The 20,287-nt window shown below is 44.1% G+C and overlaps 1 protein-coding gene and 1 long non-coding RNA gene across 9 annotated transcripts in view; both read right to left on the reverse strand.

The window, feature by feature from the left end:
- Positions 1-20,287, reverse strand: part of ZBTB46 (zinc finger and BTB domain containing 46) — a 103,569-nt gene that overhangs the window by 68,075 nt on the left and 15,207 nt on the right. For all 8 annotated transcript variants that reach the window (XM_053244758.1, XM_053244761.1, XM_053244760.1 and 5 more), the window contains exon 2: positions 7,597-8,566. In XM_053244758.1, coding sequence (XP_053100733.1) covers positions 7,597-8,533 — 937 coding nt within the window. In that variant the 5' untranslated portion in view covers positions 8,534-8,566. The remainder of the gene's footprint in view (positions 1-7,596; positions 8,567-20,287) is intronic.
- On the reverse strand, positions 3,450-4,914 carry LOC128322791 (uncharacterized). The gene is made up of 2 exons (XR_008305996.1): positions 4,864-4,914; positions 3,450-3,632 (listed from the first exon to the last, which is right to left on the reverse strand). It is a non-coding gene; the product is annotated as an uncharacterized LOC128322791 (long non-coding RNA).

A 20,287-nucleotide genomic window follows, 5' to 3' on the forward strand; every position in this document is an offset into this window, starting at 1 on the left:
ATGGAACTGGTGGGATTAGATCAGTTCTATTATCAGTTATCAAGGGATTTCAAAAGTGAATGACTTGGCTGTTATGAAAGCTGTTATGAAGTGGCAGAGAATGCTGATCAACTGGTTTTAAATAGAGAAGTGTCCCCATATAGGTTCTGAACTCTTGTTTCACCAATCTTATGCATGTTTATTAGGAAACAGGTTTCATTTTATTTAGTGGGATTTATTTCCAAAAACCATGCATAAGACCTTGGCCTTCAAATACTACCTTTCTTAGTATTCTTAAATGTGTACATATCTTGTCCATAAGCAGACTTTTTAAAAATACAAAAGGCATGTGGGCTACATGGCCAAATGTTCTGAATTACACCTTGGTTACATAAAGGCTGTAACTGCAAACCAATATGTTAGACTCAACAATCAAATAGAATGCATTCTTGCTCAGGAAATATATTATTTTTTTATTCAATTTCTATACTGCCCTTTTTATTCAATTTCTATACTGCCAAAAAAGGCTCAGGGCAGTTTACACAGAGAAATAACAAACAAATAAAATGGATATATGCATTTCAAAATGGGAAACTTGAATTAAAGCAGCAATTTTACTTGTTCTTTTCTCTTGGTGTTTGGAGAAGGAGCACCTGGAATATCACCCTAAGTCAGTAACAGGTGCCCCATGACTACTGCCTTGAGCTGTATCTTATGCCGATGAAGGAGTAAAATACTCCTCCAAATCTTACTTCAGATCCAAATCGGAAGTAAGTAGACTTGAACAGCAGCTCTCTCCAATATAAAGCAGTTCTATGGAGAAGCAATCACATGAAATTGCTTCACTGGCATCACAGTGAAGAATAATTCATTTCAACTGATACAGCAGAAAATAACCCCCTGTGGGCTTCTGCCCCGGTCAACTGGAAATCTAAAACCCCTCCCCGGTAGTGTTTGCAACAATCCTAACTAACTTGGATATCTAATGTAATGAAAGCATGGAGGAGTTTTAAAAAGGCTTCCATCATAATTAAGGTAATAAATTCAGAACAAGAGGGGCTGAAATGTTGTAATGGAATTATACACATAACAGCTATTACCACAAGGCATGGTATGTTCAGAGTAAGAACTTGCATGTGCTTTTAAAAATTACATCTTCCAGCCTGGGCCCAGTTCTCATTATGTCTTTGAAGAGCATAGCTCATTTATCATTTTTTTAAAACCAAGTTGTCCATTACTGACAACATGCAGTTCTGGACAGCTACCAAAAGGTTTCCATCCACCTGTTCAAACTGGAAGAAAGCATTCCATTAAGCAGCTTCTGTCACTTAAAAGAGCCATCATGAAACATTTGCTACATAAATTACATGGCGGTAGCTGGCGTTTTATATGAACACCATATGTTTGCATTCTTATAAAACATAAAACTTGACTCGAATCCGACAGATTACGACATAGAGTACATTTAAAGATCTATGCTCTGGCTATACGTTCAGCAAAGAAGTGTTTCTTTTCTGCCCGTATTGCTTCCGCAGGCTCTCGTCCAGCGGAGCTATTTAGGGTTGTGAGGGGTCTAGTAGGGCCCCCTACTCCCCTGAATCCGAATTTGGAACCATCAGTTGCCCACTGTGATGCTTTTAATGAGTTTTTTGTGGACACAGTCTCTCGTATTCGGGTCGATCTAGATCTAGATTTAGACTCCACAGTTATCGCGGTATCAGATGCAGAGGTATCCAGCAACTCCTCTTGTGTGGTTAGACTGGATCAATTTCAGTTTGTGACTCCTGAGGATGTGGACAAGCTGCTCGGAACGGTGCGTCCTACCACCTGTCTGCTTGATCCTTGCCCGACGTGGCTTATACTATCTGGCAAGGGGGTTGTTGTGGAGAGCCTGGTGGCAATTATAAATACCTCTCTGAGGGAGGGCAGGATGCCTCCTTGTTTAAAGGAGACAATTATTAGACCTATTCTTAAGAAGCCTGCCTTGGACCCCTCAGAGTTTAATAGCTACAGGCCTATCTCCAACCTCCCATGGTTGGGCAAGGTGATTGAGAGAGTGGTGGCCTCCCAGCTCCAGGCGGTCTTGGAGGAAACTGATTATCTAGACCCATTTCAAACTGGTTTTCGGGCGGGCTATGGGGTGGAGACTGCCTTGGTCAGCCTGATGGATGATCTCCAATTGGGAATGGACAGAGGAAGTGTGACTGTTGGTCCTTTTGGATCTCTCGGCGGCTTTCAATACTATCGACCATAGTATCCTTCTGGAACGTCTGAGAGTGTTGGGGGTGGGAGGCACTGCTTTGCAGTGGTTCCGCTCCTACCTTTCTGGCAGATTCCAGATGGTGTCGCTTGGAGGCTGCTGCTCTTCAAAATCTGAGCTTTTATATGGGGTCCCTCAGGGCTCCATACTGTCTCCAACGCTTTTTAATATCTACATGAAACCATTGGGAGAGATCATCCTGAGATTTGGTGCTGGGTGTTATCAGTATGCTGATGACACCCAAATCTATTTCTCCATGTCAACATCATCAGGAGAAGGCATATCCTCCCTGAATGCCTGCTTGGAAGCAGTAATGGGATGGATGAGGGATAACAAACTGAGATTGAATCCAGACAAGACGGAGGTACTCATTGTGCGCGGTCGTCACTCGGGAAGCAATATTGATCTACCTGTTCTAGATGGGGTCACACTTCCTCAGAAGGAACAGGTACGCAGTCTGGGAGTGCTTCTGGATCCACACCTCTCCCTGGTTTCCCAGGTTGAGGAAGTGGCCAGAAGCGCTTTCTATCAGCTTCGGTTGATATGCCAGCTGCGTCCGTTTCTTGAAGTTCATGATCTCAAAAAAGTAGTACACTTGCTGGTAACCTCCAGACTTGATTACTGCAATGTGCTCTATGTGGGGCTGCCTTTGTACATAGTCCGGAAACTACAATTAGTACAAAATGCGGCAGCCAGGTTGGTCTCCGGGTCATCTCGAAGAGACCATATTACTCCTATATTACAGGAGTTGCACTGGCTACTGATAGGTTTCCGGGCAAAATACAAAGTGCTGGTTATAACCTATAAAGCCCTAAACAGCTTAGGCCCACAGTACTTAAGAGAGCGTCTTCTTCTGCATGATCCCCATCGTCCACTACGTTCATCAGGGGAGGCTCGTCTGTGGCTACCTTCATGTCATTTGGTGGCCACCCAGGGACGGGCCTTCTCTGTTGTCGCCCCGAGACTCTGGAACGCACTTCCCATGGGAATAAGAGTCTCCCCATCTCTAGTGGCTTTTAAAAGGGGTCTAAAGACTTATCTTTTTACCCAAGCTTTTTAGCTTTTTAACTTTTAATTTTTTAAACTTTTGATTGTTTATTATACTTTTGATTGTTTATTATTTGTTTAAAATTGTTTTTAGTATTTGTTTGTTGTGAACCTCCCTGAGACCTTGGGTTAGGGTGGTATAAAAATGTGCTAAATACATACATAAAATAAAACTATTTTATATTTGTGAATTTCATAAATAAAACAAAGCTGCAGAAATACAAACAATACAGATTTGAAGAAAATCTTCAGAAATTGAGATGTGCGCTACTGCATAGCTGGAACGTTGCTCTTTATTTTGCATTAAATGGATTTTCATATTCAAGGATCCTTGGTAGAGCTGTCACTTTAGAGAATATGGAGTAAAACTTTTAAAAGCCTCTTTTTGGTATTTCAGAACTAAATTGTACTAGCTTAGCCCACACAGAGTATCTGCGCTCTAGTACTTGATTGCTCCCCTCACCCCCTGCCACAGCCCCCTCACCTCAGAGACCTCTCCACCCTCACCTGAACCACGCTCCTGCTCCTTCTCCTTCATCCCGTTGCTCTATCCCCCCTACCACTCTTGGTCGCGGCTACAGCGTTGCTGGTACCTACTGTCCAAGCTGCAGCACCCTAAACCCAGTGACATCCCCACCCTCACCCCACTCCTGTTTCTCCCCACAGGAGCAGCAGAGGCAGTTGAGTGGGCCCTTTCTTGCTGCCACAGCCACTACCATGGCCACTTATTCCCCTCAAGACGCTGACAGGTCCGGGCCCATCCCTTGCCTTTCCTTCTTTCTCTCTCTCTCCTCTTTCCGGAGTTAACTGACCTTGTTATTTTATTATTATTATTATTATTATTATTATTATTATTATTATTTTACATTTATATCCCGCTCTTCCTCCATGGAGCCCAGAGCGATGTACTACATACTTAAGTTTCTCTTTCACAACAACCCTGTGAAGTAGGTTAGGCAGAGAGAGAAGTGACTGGCCCAAAGTCACCCAGCTAGTTTCATGGCTGAATGGGGATTTGAACTCAGGTCTCCCCGGTCCTAGTCCAGCACTCCAACCACTACACCACGCTGGCTCATCTTGTTTCCTCATCCAATTCACACAGTGGCAACCTCCTTCTCCTGAAGGGGCTCTTTCCTCCCTCACAACCCCTCTCTTTGCAGATCCCTGCCCACTATCTTTATTTTTATATATATATATATATATATATATATATATATATATATATATATATATATACACACACACACACACACACACACACACTAGCCAACCCGCACAGAGCATCTGGGTGCTCTTTGGGGCTGGCTGTTCCCTTCTCTCTCCTGCCCCACTCTCCCTCCCTCACTTCTGCCCCACACTCTTGCCTCTCTTCCCCTCCCTCCCACCCCACTCTCTCTCACCCTCCCCTCCCTCTCACCCTCCTGCCCCAGTCTCTTCTGCCCTCCCCCTCACCCCACTCCCTCTTGCCCTCCCCCTCCCCCTGCCCCACTCCCTCTTGCCCTCCCCCTCCCCCTGCCCCACTCCCCCTCCCCCCTGCCCTCCCCCTCCCTCTTGCCCTCCCCCTCCATTCTACTTACCGGGCTGCCGCTCCTCCTCCCAGGTGGCGAACAGGAAAGTCCCGCTGCCCGGTTCCCTCCCACCCCAGTCTCCCACGGGCTCCTCCTGGCCTTGGTGGCTGGTCCCGGCGCCGCCTGGCCAAGAGCCGCATCAGCGGCCTGTCCCACCAGCGGGCCCACCACGCCAAGTGCCACCTCCGTGGCCTGTCGTGCCTGCTGCCGCTGCTTGCCAACCTTTGTGGCTGGCCCCAGGCCAGCCACCTCTCCCCCCACTCCCACCTTCTGCACCGGTATCGGAGCCCTCAGCTGGGCCCGCCACTGCTTCACCACGGCTGGGCCCATGGTCACCACCCGTCACCAGGCCGGGCCCGCCAGCGGCCTTGGCCCACAGCCAGCTAATTCTCCTCCTCCTGGGTGTGCCAGCCAATCAGGTGCCTCCTCAGCCCAGCCAATCAGCTGGGCTGCTGGGACGCATTTTCCCTGGCACACCTAGGAGAAATATAGATAGATAGATAGATTCTTCTCTTCTCTACAATCAAGCACATCTTCCAACCAGTAACAGTTGCATTCCAACTGACCTTAACCATTGCAGGCTCCTCCTCTCTATCTGCATATAGAATCCCCACTGCCCAATCACCACGGTGCTTCTGCTCTCACAGACTCCTCCTCCCTATCTGCATAAGGAATCCCCATTGCCCAATTACCACAGTGCTTCTGCTCTGTTACCTCCAATTGGTAAAGCACTGTGTGGAAGAGGCTTGCCATGTATGCCCTTAGCCTTTTAGGTAGAAAGAGAAATTAATAGGAACACACAAGTCCTAACTTTTTAAAAGCTGTCAGAGATGGGGAGGCTCTTATTTCAGACGGGAGCACATTCTTAGGGCAGCATCAGAGAAAGCCCATCCCCGAGTAGCCACCGGACAAACTGGTGGAAACTGCATGTGGACCTCTCCGGACCATGGGGCTCATAGTGAAGAGGATCTTTTCTTAAATAACCTGGGCCTAAGCCATTTAGGTCTTTATAGGTTATAACCAGCACCTTGTATTTTGCCCAGAAACATACCAGCCAGTGTAGGTTTTTTAAAATATAGGAGCAATATAGTCTCTTCAAGATGACCTGGAGACCAGCCTGGGTGCTGCATTCTGTAGCAACTGCAGTTTCTGGCCTACATACAAAGGCAGCCCCAGATAAAGTGCACTATAGTAGTCAAGTCTGCACTATTGTTCTGAGGTCATTTATCTCAAGAAATTGATGGAGCTGGCGTATCAGCTGAAGCTGATAGAACACACCTCTGGCCACTGCCATTTTAAATTTAGGACAGAAGGAAAACAGTGCATGGGGGAAGAGTCTCCTGTATGTATGCATGCATGTCTGCATGTGTGTGTGCTGCAGTCCCCGATTCGTGCTCCCCCACTTACCATAGAAGGGTTTTTTGGGTGGGGGGTGGGGTTTAATAGTCAGATTGATCCTGACTATTGATCTCCTGCATCATGTCTAGTTGTGCCCTACATCTTAAACTTGATAAGAGATTTATTTTGTATAGACAAATACAGGTAATATTTACCAAAAGTATTACCAGATTACCTTTGGCCATTATTTGCTAGAGTAAATTTGAATAAGAAACCATAAAGTGTTTTCAAAACTTCCAGGAAATTTTTTTTCCAGCAGTAAAATATAACAGTCAGTCAGTGAGTCATTTGTCTGGCACAAGTAACAATTGCTTCTAGGTAAGATGCATTCCAGACACTTCAAGGTGGTATTTAACAAGCAGATGGATAGACTGGCACAAATGTAACAGAGAACTGGGGCTGGTGTCTTTATAGTTATCTGAAAGCCTCCCCCCCCCCAATAAAGAATTACTTACTGGTTTATCTATTAGTCATGTTTTAGCATGACCAAGAAACAGAAGCCACACAGGTATAGTGTCTATACCTCTCATATTGTCTGTAGAGGTAGTGTCTGTACCTCTCATATTGCAGAGACCAACACCATTCTGGTTAAGGGAAAACACACGGCCTACAATGTGTAAGGCCAAACGACCTTAAGTGGCATCGTGGGGAAATGTTTGACTAACAAGCAGAAGGTTGCCGGTTCAAATCCCCGCTGGTACATATCAGGCAGCAGCAATATAGGTAGATGCTGAAAGGCATAATCTCATACTGTATGGGAGAAGGCAATGGTAAACCCCTCCTGTATTCTACCAAGGAAAAGCACAGGGCTCTGTGGGCACCAGGAGTCAAAACTGATTTGTTGGCAGACTTTACCTTTAGGTATCTTACATTACTTCCACCATCAGTTTCAGGGCCAAATGACACATGATGCAGGAAATCCGATTACAAATATGCTGCATTTTTGTTTTTATTTACACCATGGGCACTAGACTTTTAATTAATTAATTAATTAATTAATTAATTAAACACCTCATCTACCAGCAGCAGCACTGCCCCAGATTCAGAGTCCCCTGAAGACGAAGCTTTTTTTCTTAAAACACTTTTTTTTAAAACCAAAAGATTCACAAAACTCCTGCCTCATATGTGGTTTGGCCCTAAAGGAAGGCAAGACCTTGGCAGGAAAGGAGCGGACCTCTAATATAGGTGGGGTAGGATGGAATTACAAGAAACATACTGAAGGGAAGAGCTAAAGCCATCCCTCCCTTACTGTATACACTGGTGAGCTTTTAACTAGTATACCATGAATAGAATTCTATATTTATGTTGCACAGTTTTACAGAGACTAAAGGAAAGAGCTCTTACTTGCTTCTCGACTGTTGTACGGCCATCCTGAAGCAGACAGAAAAGGTGGCACTGGAGAACTTGCCCTGCTATCATTCCCCAGCTGCTGCGTAATGTGACGCACAGTATCCTTATTTTTCCTGTTCTTTCTGCGCCCCGTAGGTTGCCATCCATCTGCCACACCTTGTTCTGAATAAGCATTCTGCATTGCACTATCTTTAGCAGACTGCAGCTCATTCTCTCCATAGCGAGATGGGGAGATCTGCTCTTCTTTGATACGCAAAGATTCATAGCCCATATCACTGGGCCAAAGAGACTGGGATGAAACGTCATCATGACTATCTGTTTTTGGTTCTTGATCCTCTTTCCCATATGTGCTTCCTCCTTCATGACAGCTAGCAATGGCTGAATCTCCAGAAGAGTTTGCTGGACTTGTTCGTCGAGCTAGCCAGGGAGATATGCTCCTACCAGCTACTACTGCTGAAATCAAAGCATCTGTACTACTGCCAGAGGGAGCTCCAAGTTCATAATCAATAAGATCATCTGATGCATCAGACTTTATACTTATGTCAAGAGCAGCCTTTATGAAATTATGACAAGCTTGCACAATATCAGTCATCTGGAGATAACTAGCAGCTGACATCACCTCAATGACATTCCTGCTGGTCAACGCGAGGTGTGCTGAGTACATGAAGTCAATTATTGCTTTAAAGCCCTGTGCTGTTACAATGTCTAGATGAGTGACTGTTGCCTGGTCAGAAGTCTTCTGCACCTGACAATACAATGTCTTAAAGTAGCGGCTGCTCCCAAGAAGAATGTTTTTGTGAGCCTTGAAAATCTTTCCCTCCACTATAATGCAAACATCACAGAGGATTCCATGTTGTCTTTGTTCATTGAGTTCTTGAAGCAGATGACGATAATGGGAGGCAATCTCCATGTCTTCCTTTCGATTATTCATTTAGGAATATTTGTGCTACCGCTGCCACACACACTGTGAGAGAGAAACAGAGGTGTTAAAATATTAAGTGGATCATACTCTGCATATCACTGAAGAAAATTCCAAAAAGTCTTCCCAAGAATAGCATACCCTTCAAACAGAGCAATATTCTCAGAACAGTGTTTATTCCTTGTGTAACATACACTTACTGGTAACTAAGAGGGATATCTTGCAATGAATATGAAAGTGTGATTCATCAATATGCAATAGTTTATCAAAGACACCATTACTGTATATTAAAAACTGTAAATTCTGAACTTTGGCCTTATATACATAAATACAGATAAATATTTGTTAAAAATATTCCCAGCCACCTGAATTGACTGGAAATTAACCACAGAGTGTAATTTACGTATTTTTAGAAAGCTTTGTCTTTGAGGTACGTTATAGTATTAAACTTTCAAATTAATCAAAAGAAAGCATGGTGTAGTTACTACTATGTTGCCCTTGGGGAAAATGTAAAATTAACATCTAAAAAGGTGTCAGAGTTTAAGATCAAGCAAGCAAGCACTGAAATTATGTTTGTAGATGCAATGCCCTTCAAAGCATCCTATGGTAGTAATTCCTCAGGAAAGTAAGAATCCTTAGACTGCACTGAAAAACATTATATCCTGAGAGAACAAACCCCAAGTTCTCTCCAACCTCAGCTAGTTTACACATTCAATATGAGAACTGGAGATTGTAGCAAATACAAACCAACAATTCCTAGCAAAATCATCTACACTTGTAATTTGCCACTTAAATTGTAATGCTTACTTGGAGATGGCATGGCAAATTTAGACCACACATTCACATGAGTCATATGGCTAGTTTCCAGTATATCAACTGGATCAGATATTTAATACAAGGGGGGGGGGGGTAACATCCATGTTGCCCTAAGACTGGAAAATAAGATCTTACTCTAGAGTAAGCACTCCTGTTATATATCAAAGACATAAAGAACATAAAGAACAGCCCTGCTGGATCAGGCCCAAGGCCCATCTGTCCAGCATCCTGTTTCACACAGTGGCACACCAGATGCTGCTGGAAGCCACAGGCAGGAGCTGAGGGCGTGCCTTCTCTCCTGCCATTACTCCCCTGCAACTGGTTCTCAGAGCCATCCTGCCTTTTGAGACTGGAGGTGGCCCACAGCCCTCCGACTAGTAGCCATTGATAGACCTCTCCTCCATGAAGTCATCCAAACCCTTCTTAAAGCCATCCAGGTTGTTGGCTGTCACTATGTCCTGTGGCAGAGAGTTCCACAAGTGGATCACGCGTTGTGTGAAAAAGTACTTCCGTTTGTTGGTCCTAGACCTCCTGGCAATCAATTTCATGGAGTGACCCCTGGTTCTAGTGTTGTGTGAGAGGGAAAAGAATTTCTCTCTCTCCAAATTCTCCAAACCATGCATGATTTTATAGACCTCTATCAGGTCTCCCCGCAGTCGTCTTTTTTTCTAAGCTAAAAAGCCCCAGGTGTTGTAGTCTTGCCTCATAAGAAAGGTGCTCTAGGCCCCTGATCATCTTGGTTGCCCTCTTCTGCACCTTTTCCAGTTCAACAATGTCCTTTTTAAGCTGTGGTGACCAGAATTGTACGTAGTACTCCAAGTGTGGTTGCACCATAGTTTTGTATAAGGGCATTATAATAATAGACGTTTTATTTTCAATTCCCTTTCTAATGATCCCTAGCATGGAATTTGCCTTTTTCACAGCTGCCACACACTGAGTCGACACTTTCAATGAGCTGTCCACCACAACCCCAAGATCCCTCTCCTGGTCAGTCACCGACAGCTCGGATCCCATCATCATATACTTGAAGTTGGGGTTTTTCGTCCCAATGTGCATCACTTTACACTTGCTAACATTGAACTGCCTTTGCCATTTTGTCACCCACTACCCCAGTTTGGGGAGATCCTTTTGGAGCTGCTCACAATCCGTTTTGGATTTCACTACCCGGAAGAGTTTGGTATCATCTGTGAATTTGGCCACATCGCTACTTACCCCTGCTTCTAGATCATTTATGAATAAATTAAAAAGCACCGGACCCAGTACAGATACTGGGGGACCCCACTTCTTACTTCTCTCCATTGTGAAAACTCTCCATTTATACCTATCCTCTGTTTCCTGTCTTTCAGCCAGTTAGCAAGCCACACATGTACTTGTCCCCTTATCCCATGACAGCTAAGTTTTCTCAGAGGTCATTGATGAGGAACTTTGTCAAAAGCTTTTTGGAAGTCCAGGTATACTATGTCAACTGGATCACCTTGATCCACACACTCATTGACACTCTCAAAGAAGTCCAAAAGGTTGGTGAGGCAAGATTTACCTTTGCGGAAGCCATGCTGGCTCACTCCCAGCAGGGCCTGTTCTTCTAGGTGCTTTACAATTTTATCCTTGAGGATGCTTTCCATCAATTTGCCTGGAACGGACGTTAGGCTAACCGGCCTGTAATTTCCCGGATCGCCCCTGGGTCCCTTTTTGAAAAACGGTGTTTCATTTGCTACTCTCCAGTCCTCTGGTACAGAGCCCGATTTCAGGGATAAGTTATATATTTCAGCAAGGAGGTTGGCAATTTCACATTTGAGTTCTTTGAGGACTCTTGGATGGATGCCATCCGGCCCTGGTGATTTGTTAGCTTTCAGTTTTTCTAGACAGTTTAGTACATCATCCCTTGTCACTACTATCTGACTCAGCTCTCTAGCCTCCATCCCTAAAAAGCCTGGATCAGAAACAGGTATATGCTCAGTATCCTCTGCCGTGAAGACAGATGCAAAGAACTCATTCAGCTTCTCTGCAACCACCATATCCTCCTTAATAATCCCTTTCACTCCCTCATTGTCTAATGGCCCAACTGCCTCCCTGGCAGGTTTCCTGCTTCTGATGTATTTAAAGAAGTTTTTGTTATTCCCCTTGATACTTTTAGCTAAATGTTCCTCAAACTCTCCTTTTGCCTCCCTTATTGTCACCTTGCATTTCTTTTGCCAGAGTTTGTGTTCCTTTCTGTTCTTTTCATTTGGACAGGCCTTCCAATTTCAGAAGGAAGTCTTCTTCCCTTTGATGGCTTCTTTGACGGTACCCGTGAGCCATGCTGGCATCCTCCTGGACTTAGTGATATCTTTCCTCCTTTTGGGTATATAATCTAACTGGGCTTCTAGTATTGTGGTTTTGAGTAAACTCCATTCACTCTGGAGCAAAGTGACTCTCCTGATTTTCCCTTTCAGCTTTCTTTTCACCATACTCCTCATTTTGGAGAAGTTTCCTCCTCTGAAATTCAAAATGTCCGTGTTAGACATCCTTGGTGATTCTCTCCCCGCATGTAAGCTGAATTTGATGGCACTGTGGTCACTGTTCCCTAAAGGGTCGATGACACTGACATCATGCACCAGATCCTGGGTGTCACTCAGAATTAGGTCCAAGGTCGCCTTCTCTCTGGTCGGTTCCATGACCAACTGTTCTAGGGCACAGTCATTTAGTATATCTAGAAATTTGACCTCTTTGTCCTGACCTGACTGTGAATTTACCCAGTCTATGTGTGGTTAATTGAAGTTGCCCATTTTTACAGCCCTGCCTCTCCTTGACGTCTCCCTGATTTCTCCCTGCAACTCCCAGTCACTGTCGGCGTTTTGATCCGGAGGGAGATAGCACATCCCTAGTAGCACATTCCCTTTCCAGCCTTGTATAGTCACCCACAGGGTTTCTGTGGAGGACTCCAGTCCACCTAGGTTTTCAAGCTTTTTAGATTCTATCCCTTCTTTAACATACAGTGCTACTCCACCTCCAATGTGCTCCTCCCTGTCCTTTCTGTAGAGTTTATACCCAGGGATGACTGTGTCCCACTGGTCCTCACTGTTCCACCATGTTTCTGTTATGCCCACTATATCTATTTCTGCGTTAGCAACCAAGCACTCCAGCTCACCCATCTTGGCTCGGAGGCTTCTGGCATTGGCATACAGGCACCTATACACCGAATCTCTCCCCTGATGTATGCTATTCTTTGACTCTTTGACCTGCTGGCACAGGCTCCCATCTGCTCTTTATGCGGTTCTGCACTGTCACCTTCTGTTTTATTTGAATTCTTTGCAGCCTCACACTTTAAAGGATGGCTTTTGCCAAACGGGATACTGTCCACCTCCCATCAGCTGTTCCCCAGGTGTCATTTTAAAAGCTGCTCTGCAACCTTTTTGATTTTAAGCGCCAGCAGTCTGGTTCCATCTTGGTTCAAGTGCAGCCCGTCCCTTTTGTACAGGCCTTGCTTGCCCCAAAATGTGTCCCAGTGCCTAACAAATCTAAACCCCTCCTCCCGGCATGAACGTCTCATCCACACATAGAAACCCCTCAGCTCTGCCTGTCTCACTGTACCTGCGCATGGAACAGGTAGCATTTCTGAGACAACATAGATCGCTTCTATAAATTTCCTTTCTTGACTTTCTGAATTGATTGAGTCTAACATTTTTGCTAGGCCTGAAGGTATGGACTCAGATGGGCCTCTACCAAGATATTGTGTGGATAAAAATGGCACCCTCCCTGAAGCTGTTTACAGTTCCCTCATTAGGTAGGCATTCATAGCAATAGCAATAGCACTTACATTTATATACCAATCTATAGCCGGAGCTCTCTAAGAGGTTTACAATGATTTTAGCATATTGCCCCCAACATTCTGGGTCCATCTCTGTCCATTTTTCCTCCCATTACATTTTGTGAACAGATAGGCACACCTATCCCAATGAATTAAATCATTTTTAAGGTAATTAATAAGCATGTTCTATTGCAATTCATATGAATTAGGTTCATCTAACTTTCTCTGAATTTTAGCCATTAACAGTCCTCAGGCAGAACCATTTCTACCATTTTGCTGAAATCCAAGCAGTCTTCATATCCTATGAATTCCTCTACTACTGAATAACGGCTCCCCACTGCCACACTTCACGGTAAAGCGGGGGTGGAGTTATGCGCCTGGCCCCATCAACAGGCATAGGGCCACCATTTTCTTTTCTCCAGCACATGATGGTGGCTGGCTAATGGGAGCGGTGGTGCAACTGCATAAGCAGCTGCCTCCCTTTGCTCAGGCTCAGTTGCTCTGGGGCAAGGCACCCACCCATCCTGTTTCAATGAGGTTGCTTTTTTGGAGCCAAGTAGGAATTTTTTGGGTCACACCCGATTGGCTTTGGGGGTGGCCTTTTTTCACCTACTTTTCATAGATTTTCCTGGTAGGGTTTCATTGTTTAGGGTGTTTGGCCACTTTGTAGGTAAATGTGGGTTAGGGTAGGTTGTCTCATATTGGTGTTTGACTGGAGGACCAATTAAGGCAAGTTGGAAGCAGAGGAACAGCCCTTGCAGGTTTTGCGGCCCTTGGGCTGGGATCTTTTTATTATGTTCCTAGTTGCAGGTTAATTGTACAATTAATTAATAAAAGTGGCCCTAGTTCTTCCAACTGGAGAAAAATCTATCTATGTGGTCACTAAGAGTCAACACTGACTTGACGACACTTAGTTCTTCCAATCTTACGTGTCCTGTCATTACTGGGATCTGGGTGTGCAAGAACCAGTTGATAAAACAAGCAGCAGAAACATCAGTGTTCGGCCCCATCTCATTTTTTGAATGGTCTAAACCTTTTAGACAGAAAGCTTTGAGGTACAGCTTGATGTTTTGCCAATTGTAAAGCATCTAGTTGCAGAAACCAATAAACAATTTTGAAAAGTGAAGTGTCTAAGAGCCAGCGTGGTGTAGTGGTTAGAGTGCTGGACTAGGACCAGGGAGACCTGAGTTCAAATCCCATTTAGCCATGATACTAGCTGGGTGACTCTGGGCCAGTCACTTCTCTCTCAGCCTAACCGACTTCACAGGTTTGTTGTGAGGAGAAACTCAATTATGTAGTACACAGCTCTGGGCTCCTTGAAGGAAGAGTGGGATATAAAATGTAAAGAATAAAAGAATAAAAAATATCTAGCTAAAAGCCATCTTCACAGTCCAGCTACTTCTGCATAATTAGTATAAAAATTGCAGAGATACATCATTCACTATAGTGCCTATTCTGAATAAGAATCGCATAAGCTGCATATTGCTGTGTAGTTTCTTACACCTGGTTGCATGTGGATGCAGTTAAGAAGCTTCCATACTACACAGCTTTATGATCCAATTTATTTTTCTATTATGCTGTCATGAGTTATGCTTGTTATTAATTCAGCTTCCATCAAAGGTGCAGTGTCCTTCCAATGTCTTCAGATAATTCTTTGTTGACATTAGACTCATTATCTTAGTCTCCCTCTCCTCCCCCTTGATAATTTTTCTGTGAACAGAACATCAGCTAATCACACAATGCAATCATTCCTCCTGGCCTCAGAATTCATCAGTTTTACATTTGGTCCACAGAAACTGGCTGCCTGGATGTCTTTTGGCTAAGCAAGTGATGCTAGCAAAGTTGAAACTCTTATGTCAAGGTGTTTGTGTTTGCTTCATCAGGTATTGTATCTACATTTGAATTTGCTTGCTCTTGTTTTATTATTTTTTGCTTTATTCATCATATTTATATATTTCCTGATATGTGTATCTCTAGGCAGTGTACACTATTATCCCAGAGATCCATTACATATGGCTTTGCTGTTTAGACAACGCACAATAGAAAAGTAGAAACAGCAGCCATGACTAACTAGTCACATTAGTTTCAATGTAAAATGAGCGCAACTACATTCAATGACAAACATTGAATCCACTCTCATTCCTACCAGAAAATCTACTCCCAGAACACCACAGCAAATCAAAAACTCAGTGCCCCATGGGCTTGTCATTTTGGGGGTGGCTGGCACCCTATGTGCACTACACCATATCCCGCTCTGGGCCACCCTGGTGCCCCCCAAGTGGAGTTATGGGGGAAAAGCTTAAAGATGCACAAACTTCAGAAATTCTTTAAAAATCACCCCTTTCAACAATTTCTTTGAAATCTGGATGGTAGCAGGCACCCATTGGGGCTCTACCACCTGACCCACTCTTCTGCCCCCAAAACCCCTTTCCTGCCCCAAATCTGCCCCCAAAACATGCCAACTTCAAAAATCTGATTCAGAAATCAGGGAGGTGTCGAGGAGAGGCAGGACTGTAATAATGGGTGACTTCAATTACCCACACATAGACTGGTAAATTCATAGTCAGGTCAGGACAAAGGGGTCAAATTTCTAGATACGCTGAATGACTGTGCCCTAGAACAGTTGGTCTTGGAACCAACCAGAGAGAAGGTGGATTCTGAGTGGCACGCAGGACCTGGTGCGTGATGTCAGTGTCATCGACCCTTTAGGGAACAGTAACCATAATGCCATCAAATTCAGCATACATGCGGGGAAAGAATCACCAAGGATGTCAAACACAGACATTTTGAATTTCAGAAGAGGAAACTTCTCCAAAATGAGGAGTAAGGTAAAAGAAAAGCTGAAAAGGAAAATCAGGAGAGTCACTTCGCTCCAGAGTGCATGGAGTTTACTAAACCACAATACTAGAAGCCCAGTTAGATTGTATTCCCAAAAGGAGGAAAGGTACCACTAAGTCCAGGAGGATGCCAGCATGGCTAACAGGTACCATCAAGGAAGCCATAAAATAGAAGAAGACTTCCTTCTTAAATTGGAAGGCCTGTCTAAATGAAGAGAACAGAAAGGAACACAAACTCTGGCAAAAGAAATGCAAGGTGACAATAAGGGAGGCAAAAGGAGAGTTTGAGGAACATTTAGCTAAAAGTATCAAGGGGAATAACAAAAACTTCTTTAAAAACATCAGAAGCAGGAAACCTGCCAGGGAGGCAGTTGGACCATTAGACAATGAGGGAGTGAAAGGAATTTTTAAGGAGGATATTGAGGTTGCAGAGAAGCTAAATGAGTTCTTTGCATCCACCTTCATGGCAGAGAATACTGAGCATATACCTGTTCCTGAACCAGGCTTTTCGGGGATGGAGGCTAAAGAACTGGGTCAGATAGAAGTGACAAGAGATGATATTCTAAACTGTCTGGAAAAAATGAAAACTAACAAATTGCCAGGTCCTCAAAGAATTCAAATGAGAAATTGCCGACCTCCTTGCTAAAATATATAACTTATCCCTGCAATTGGGCTCTGTACCGGAGGACTAGAAAGTAGCAAATGGAACACCGATTTTCAAAAGGGGATCCAGGGGCGATCCGGGAAATTACAGGCCGGTTAGCCTAACGTCCGTTCCAGGCAAATTAATGGAAAGCATCCTCAAGGATAAAATTGTAAAGCACATAGAAGAACAGGGCCTGCTGGGAATGAACCAGCATGGCTTCCGCAAAGGTAAGTCTTCCCTCACCAACCTTTTGGAGTTATTTGAGAATGTCAGCAAATGTGTGGATAAAGGTGATCCAGTTGACATAGTATACCTGGACTTCCAAAAAGCTTTTGACAAAGATCCTCATCAAAGACTTCTGAGGAAACTTGGCGGTCATGGGATAAGAGGACAAGTACATATGTGGATTGCTAACTGGTTGAAAGACCGGAAACAGAGGATAGGTATAAATGGAGAGTTTTCACAATGGAGGGAAGTAAGAAGTGGGGTCCCCCCAGGAATCTGTAAGCAGCGAGGTGGCCAAATTTGCAAATGATACCAAACTTTTTCAGGTAGTGAAATCAAAATGGATTTAAGTACATCAGAAGCAGGAAACCTGCCAGGGAAGCAGTTGGGCCATTAGACAATGAGGGAGTGAAAGGGATTATTAAGGAGGATATGGAGGCTGCAGAGAAGCTGAATGAGTTCTTTGCATCTGTCTTGACGGCAGAGGATACCGAGCATATACCTGCTCCTGAACGAGGCTTTTTAGGGATGGAGGCTAGAGAGCTGAGTCGGATAGAAGTGACAAGGGATGATGTTCTAAACTGTCTGGAAAAACTGAAAGCTAACAAATCACCAGGGCCGGATGGCATCCATCCAAGAGTCCTCAAAGAACTCAAATGTGAAATTGCCGACTTCCTTGCCAAAATATTTAACTTATCCCTGAAATCGGGCTCTGTACCAGAGGACTGGAGAGTAGCAAATGAAACACCAATTTTCAAAAAGGGATCCAGGAGCGATCCGGGAAATTACAGGCCAGTTAGCCTAACGTCCATTCCAGGCAAATTGATGGAAAGCATCCTCAAGGATAAAATTGTAAAGCACCTAGAAGAACAAGCCCTGCTGGGAGTGAGCCAGCATGGCTTCCGCAAAGGTAAATCTTGCCTCACCAACCTTTTGGACTTCTTTCAGAGTGTCAACGAGTGTGTGGATCAAGGTGATCCAGTTGGCATAGTCTACCTGGACTTCCAAAAAGCTTTTGACAATGTTCCTCATCAAAGACTCCTGAGAAAACTTAGCTGTCATGGGATAAAGGGACAAGTACATGTGTGGCTTGCTAACTGGCTGAAAGACAGGAAACAGAGGATAGGTATAAATGGAGAGTTTTCACAATGGAGGGAAGTAAGAAGTGGGGTCCCCCAGGGATCTCTACTTGGACCAGTGCTTTTTAATTTATTCATAAATGATCTAGAAGCAGGGGTAAGCAGCGATGTGGCCAAATTTGCAGATGATACCAAACTCTTCCTGGTAGTGAAATCCAAAACGGATTGTGAGCAGCTCCAAAAGGATCTCTCCAAACTGGGGAAGTGAGCAACAAAATGGCAAATGCTGTCGGTGACGGACCAGGAGAGGGATCTTGGGGTTGTGGTGGACAGCTCGTTGAAAGTGTCGACTCAATGTGCGGCAGCTGTGAAAAAGGCAAATTCCGTGCTAGGGATCATTAGAAAGGGGATTGAAAATAAAACGGCTAACATTATAATGCCCTTATACAAAACTATGGTGCGACCACACTTGGAGTTGTGCGTACAATTCTGGTCACCACAGCTTAAAAAGGACATTGTTGAACTGGAGAAGGTACAGAAGAGGGCAACCAAGATGATCAGGGGCCTAGAGCACCTTTCTTATGAGGCAAGACTACAACACCTGGGGCTTTTTAGCTTAGAAAAAAAGACGACTGCGTGGAGACATGGTAGAGGTCTACAAAATCATGCATGGTGTGGAGAAAGTGGAGAGAGAGAAATTCTTTTCCCTCTCACACAACACTAGAACCAGGGGTCACTCCATGAAATTGATTGCCAGGAGGTCTAGGACCAACAAACGGAAGTACTTTTTCACACAACGCGTGATCCACTTGTGGAACTCTCTGCCACAGGACGTGGTGACGGCCAACAATCTGGATGACTTTAAGAGGGGTTTGGATGACTTCATGGAGGAGAGGTCTATCAATGGCTACTAGTCGGAGGGCTGTGGGCCACCTCCAGCATCAAGGGCAGGGTGCCTCTGAGTACCTGTTGCAGGGGAGTAATAGCAGGAGAGAGGGCATGCCCTCAACTCCTGTCTGTGGCTTCCAGCGGCATCTGGTGGGCCACTGTGCGAAACAGGATGCTGGACTAGATGGGCCTTGGGCCTGATCCAGCAGGGCTGTTCTTATGTACCCAAGAACACAATTGTGCTACGCGGTATATGCTGGGGTTGGGGGAGAGAAGAGGTGTGGTTAAACCAAAAACCATAAATCTACGCTAGTTTACTAGTTTGTGTTCCACCCTGTTATAATATACTAATGTCCATCATTGTACTGGCACAGTACTACCAGTATAGTCAAGATGAGCTGTTTGTTTCATCATTTTATTTATTATTATTTATTTACACAGTCAGGCAGGTGTTATTGACTGGTTTGTTTGATCCAGACATCAAGTCCTTCCCAAGGACCTGGGATGCCAGAATTTTATTGTCAATGTTGTTGCTGTTGTTATAGATATCGTCGCAGAATATAGGCTGTTCCCAGTAAAGCTGCTTTTTGTAATTGGCTGATGGTGATTTCTGTGGCCCCTATGGTGTTGAGGTGCTCTTCAAGGTCTTTTGGAACTGCACCCAGGGCGCCAGTTACCACTGGGATTATTTGGGTCTTTTTCTGTCACAGCCTTTCCATTTGGTGATTTTTTCTATTTCTTTTTCTTCTATTCTGCTATCCCCTGGTATTCCTATGTCGATTATTTTAACTTGTTTTTCTTTCTTCTCAGCCACAGTTATATCTGGTGTATTGTGTGGCAGATGTTTGTCTGTTTGTAGTCGAAAGTCCCATAATATTCTTGCACCTTCATTTTCTACAACTTTTTCAATTTTATGGTCCCACCAATTTTTGGCTACAGGTAGCTTGCATGTTTTGCAGATGTTCCAGTGTATCATCCCTGCTACCTTGTCATGCCTTTGTTTGTAGTCAGTCTATGCGATCTTTTTACAACAGCTGATTAGGTGGTCCACAGTTTCATCTGCTTCTTTACAAAGGCGGCACTTGCTGTTTGTTGTGGATTTTTCAACTTTGGCTCTTATTGCCTATTTATTATTATTATTATTATTATTTTTATTATTATTAGCCTTGAACATGCCATTGGCAATATAATCAGAATTGCCTGTCAGATCTCCCTAATCACATACTGATATCAACTAGGAGAGACAAGAGACACCACCCCTCCAAATTTGGTGGTTCCATTGAAAATTTGCTGAGAAACCACAGTTTAAACATCACCTCCTAAAAAGAGCATATTCACGATTGCTTGCTCGTTTGCCATCAGATAACTTATGTTTTAATGCCCCTTTAAATGTTTTTTTTTTTAATTCAGGTATATGCTGAAGTATAATCCTTTTATGGAAAAAAAGTCAATGCAGATTTTCCTGAGTTATTAGCCTCTGAAATGCCC

Source organism: Hemicordylus capensis, chromosome 4 (genome assembly GCF_027244095.1).
Source record: "Hemicordylus capensis ecotype Gifberg chromosome 4, rHemCap1.1.pri, whole genome shotgun sequence".
Taxonomy (NCBI): Eukaryota; Metazoa; Chordata; class Lepidosauria; order Squamata; family Cordylidae; genus Hemicordylus; species Hemicordylus capensis.